This window comes from Tupaia chinensis, unplaced genomic scaffold, assembly GCF_000334495.1.
Source record: "Tupaia chinensis unplaced genomic scaffold, TupChi_1.0 Scaffold000178_1, whole genome shotgun sequence".
In the NCBI taxonomy this organism is placed as follows: Eukaryota; Metazoa; Chordata; class Mammalia; order Scandentia; family Tupaiidae; genus Tupaia; species Tupaia belangeri.
Window position 1 is genome coordinate 1,089,398 of NW_006159653.1, and position 1,757 is coordinate 1,091,154.

The window sequence follows — 1,757 nt, forward strand, 5'->3', positions numbered from 1 at the left end:
CGCCGCGCTGCCCCCCGCGCTCCCACGCTCAGCCGCGGCTGCTCTGGGAGGCCACAGCGTCTCCTCGCCCACATCCAGGGTCATCAGCAGGGCCCCGGGCCTCAAGCTGGTGGTGGAGACTCTGATCTCGTCGCTCAGGCCCATCGGGAACATTGTCCTCATCTGCTGCGCCTTCTTCGTCATCTTTGGCATCTTGGGGGTACAGGTGTGTGGCCCTGCTTGGCCCAGGTCTGCACTGGGGGGTGGTCGGCAGGGGTAGGGCTGGGCGGGCTCCAGGCCCTCGGTGACACTGCCCTGTCAGCTGTTCAAGGGCAAGTTCTACTACTGTGAGGGGCCCGACACCAGGAACATCTCCACCAAGGCTGAGTGCCGGGCCGCGCACTACCGCTGGGTGCGACGCAAGTACAACTTCGACAACCTGGGCCAGGTGCGGCAGCCGGCAGGGGCCGGGCCCGGCGGGGGCTCCCAGGCCTGCCAGGTGGGTGACCACTGTGGCCCTGCAGGCCCTGATGTCGCTGTTCGTGCTGTCGCCGAAGGACGGCTGGGTGAGCATCATGTATGATGGACTCGACGCCGTGGGCGTGGACCAGCAGGTGTGCAGGCTGGGCGGTGGCCTGGGGGCCGGGCACCCCGCGGGCGGCCGCCCACCCCTGCCTGTGCTGCAGCCGGTGCAGAACCACAACCCCTGGATGCTGCTGTACTTCGTGTCCTTCCTGCTGGTCGTCAGCTTCTTCGTGCTCAACATGTTCGTGGGCGTGGCCGCAGGCCCCCCCGGCACAGAGCCCAGCCCTGCCCGCCCGCCCCTGCCCGGGTCCCCAGCTGGCTCTGCACTCTGCTCTGCCCGCTGCCCGCCTGGCCTGGGCTGGCCTGCATGCCACGTCTCGGAGCAGGGCGGGCAGGAGGGGCAGCTTCAGCGTGGCCGGGGCAGGAGGTGGCCCGGGAGTGGCCCAGGAGGTGCGCCCAAGGGGCAGGTCCACCCCGAGGCATCCCCACTGCGGGGGCAGGCAGCAAGGCCTCCCAGACAGGCCTGGGGACACTCCCCCAGCCACCGCTCAGACCCGCTCCTTGTCTTTCCAGGCACCTCCCCCAGCCCAGGTACCGCCCCACCCCGCACGCCTCAGCCCGCTTCGGGGCTTTGGGCCATCAGCGGGAGGGTGGGTGTGAAGCCCGGGGCTGGCTGCAGGGTGGGCTCCGGCGGGGAGGAAGGGCTGGCTGCGCCCGCGTCCTACACCTGCTCGCATGGCCACTGCTCCCCGCCGTGCTGCCTGCAGCCACAGTGCTGTCTACGCTGGTGCTGACCGCATGCCGCTGAGGGGCACAAGGGCCGGGCGTCTCTCTGCAGGGCCAGCTGCCCTGGCCCTGGGCCTCTGCCTGCCGCCACCCTTGTGACAGCCCTGTGCTCCCCGTGGGGCTCCTCTGTGTCCTGGGGACACTGCAGGCTCCAGGGCCCAGGCGGACACCCACAGCCCTTTGAGAGGAGGGGCTCGGCCAGGCCTCTGCCTCATGGGGCCACAGGGACCTTGTCACCAAGGTGCCTCCAACCCGACGCCAGCCTGGTGGGCCCGGGGCCGGACCCTCAGCTGCCTCAGTCCAGGAGCTCCAGGAGGGTGGGACCTGGGCAGGGGCCCACGGTCGGGGGAGGTTGGGTGACCTGTCCCGAAGGCCTCCCCCCAGGCCTCTGGGCGTGGCCCCTGGTGACCCTGAGGCGCTGCCCTCCCTGAGGGCCTCCGTGAGGCAGCCGTCCCCACTAGCCACTC

General features: G+C 70.9%; 1 protein-coding gene across 1 annotated transcript in view; it reads left to right on the forward strand.

Moving 5' to 3' along the window:
* CACNA1H (calcium voltage-gated channel subunit alpha1 H) overlaps nt 1-1,757 on the forward strand; it is a 38,357-nt gene that overhangs the window by 19,542 nt on the left and 17,058 nt on the right. The window contains exons 21-25 of the mRNA XM_027771003.1: nt 79-205; nt 302-427; nt 504-593; nt 666-931; nt 1,078-1,154. Of these exons, the coding sequence (XP_027626804.1) occupies nt 79-205; nt 302-427; nt 504-593; nt 666-931; nt 1,078-1,154 (686 nt within the window). The remainder of the gene's footprint in view (nt 1-78; nt 206-301; nt 428-503; nt 594-665; nt 932-1,077; nt 1,155-1,757) is intronic.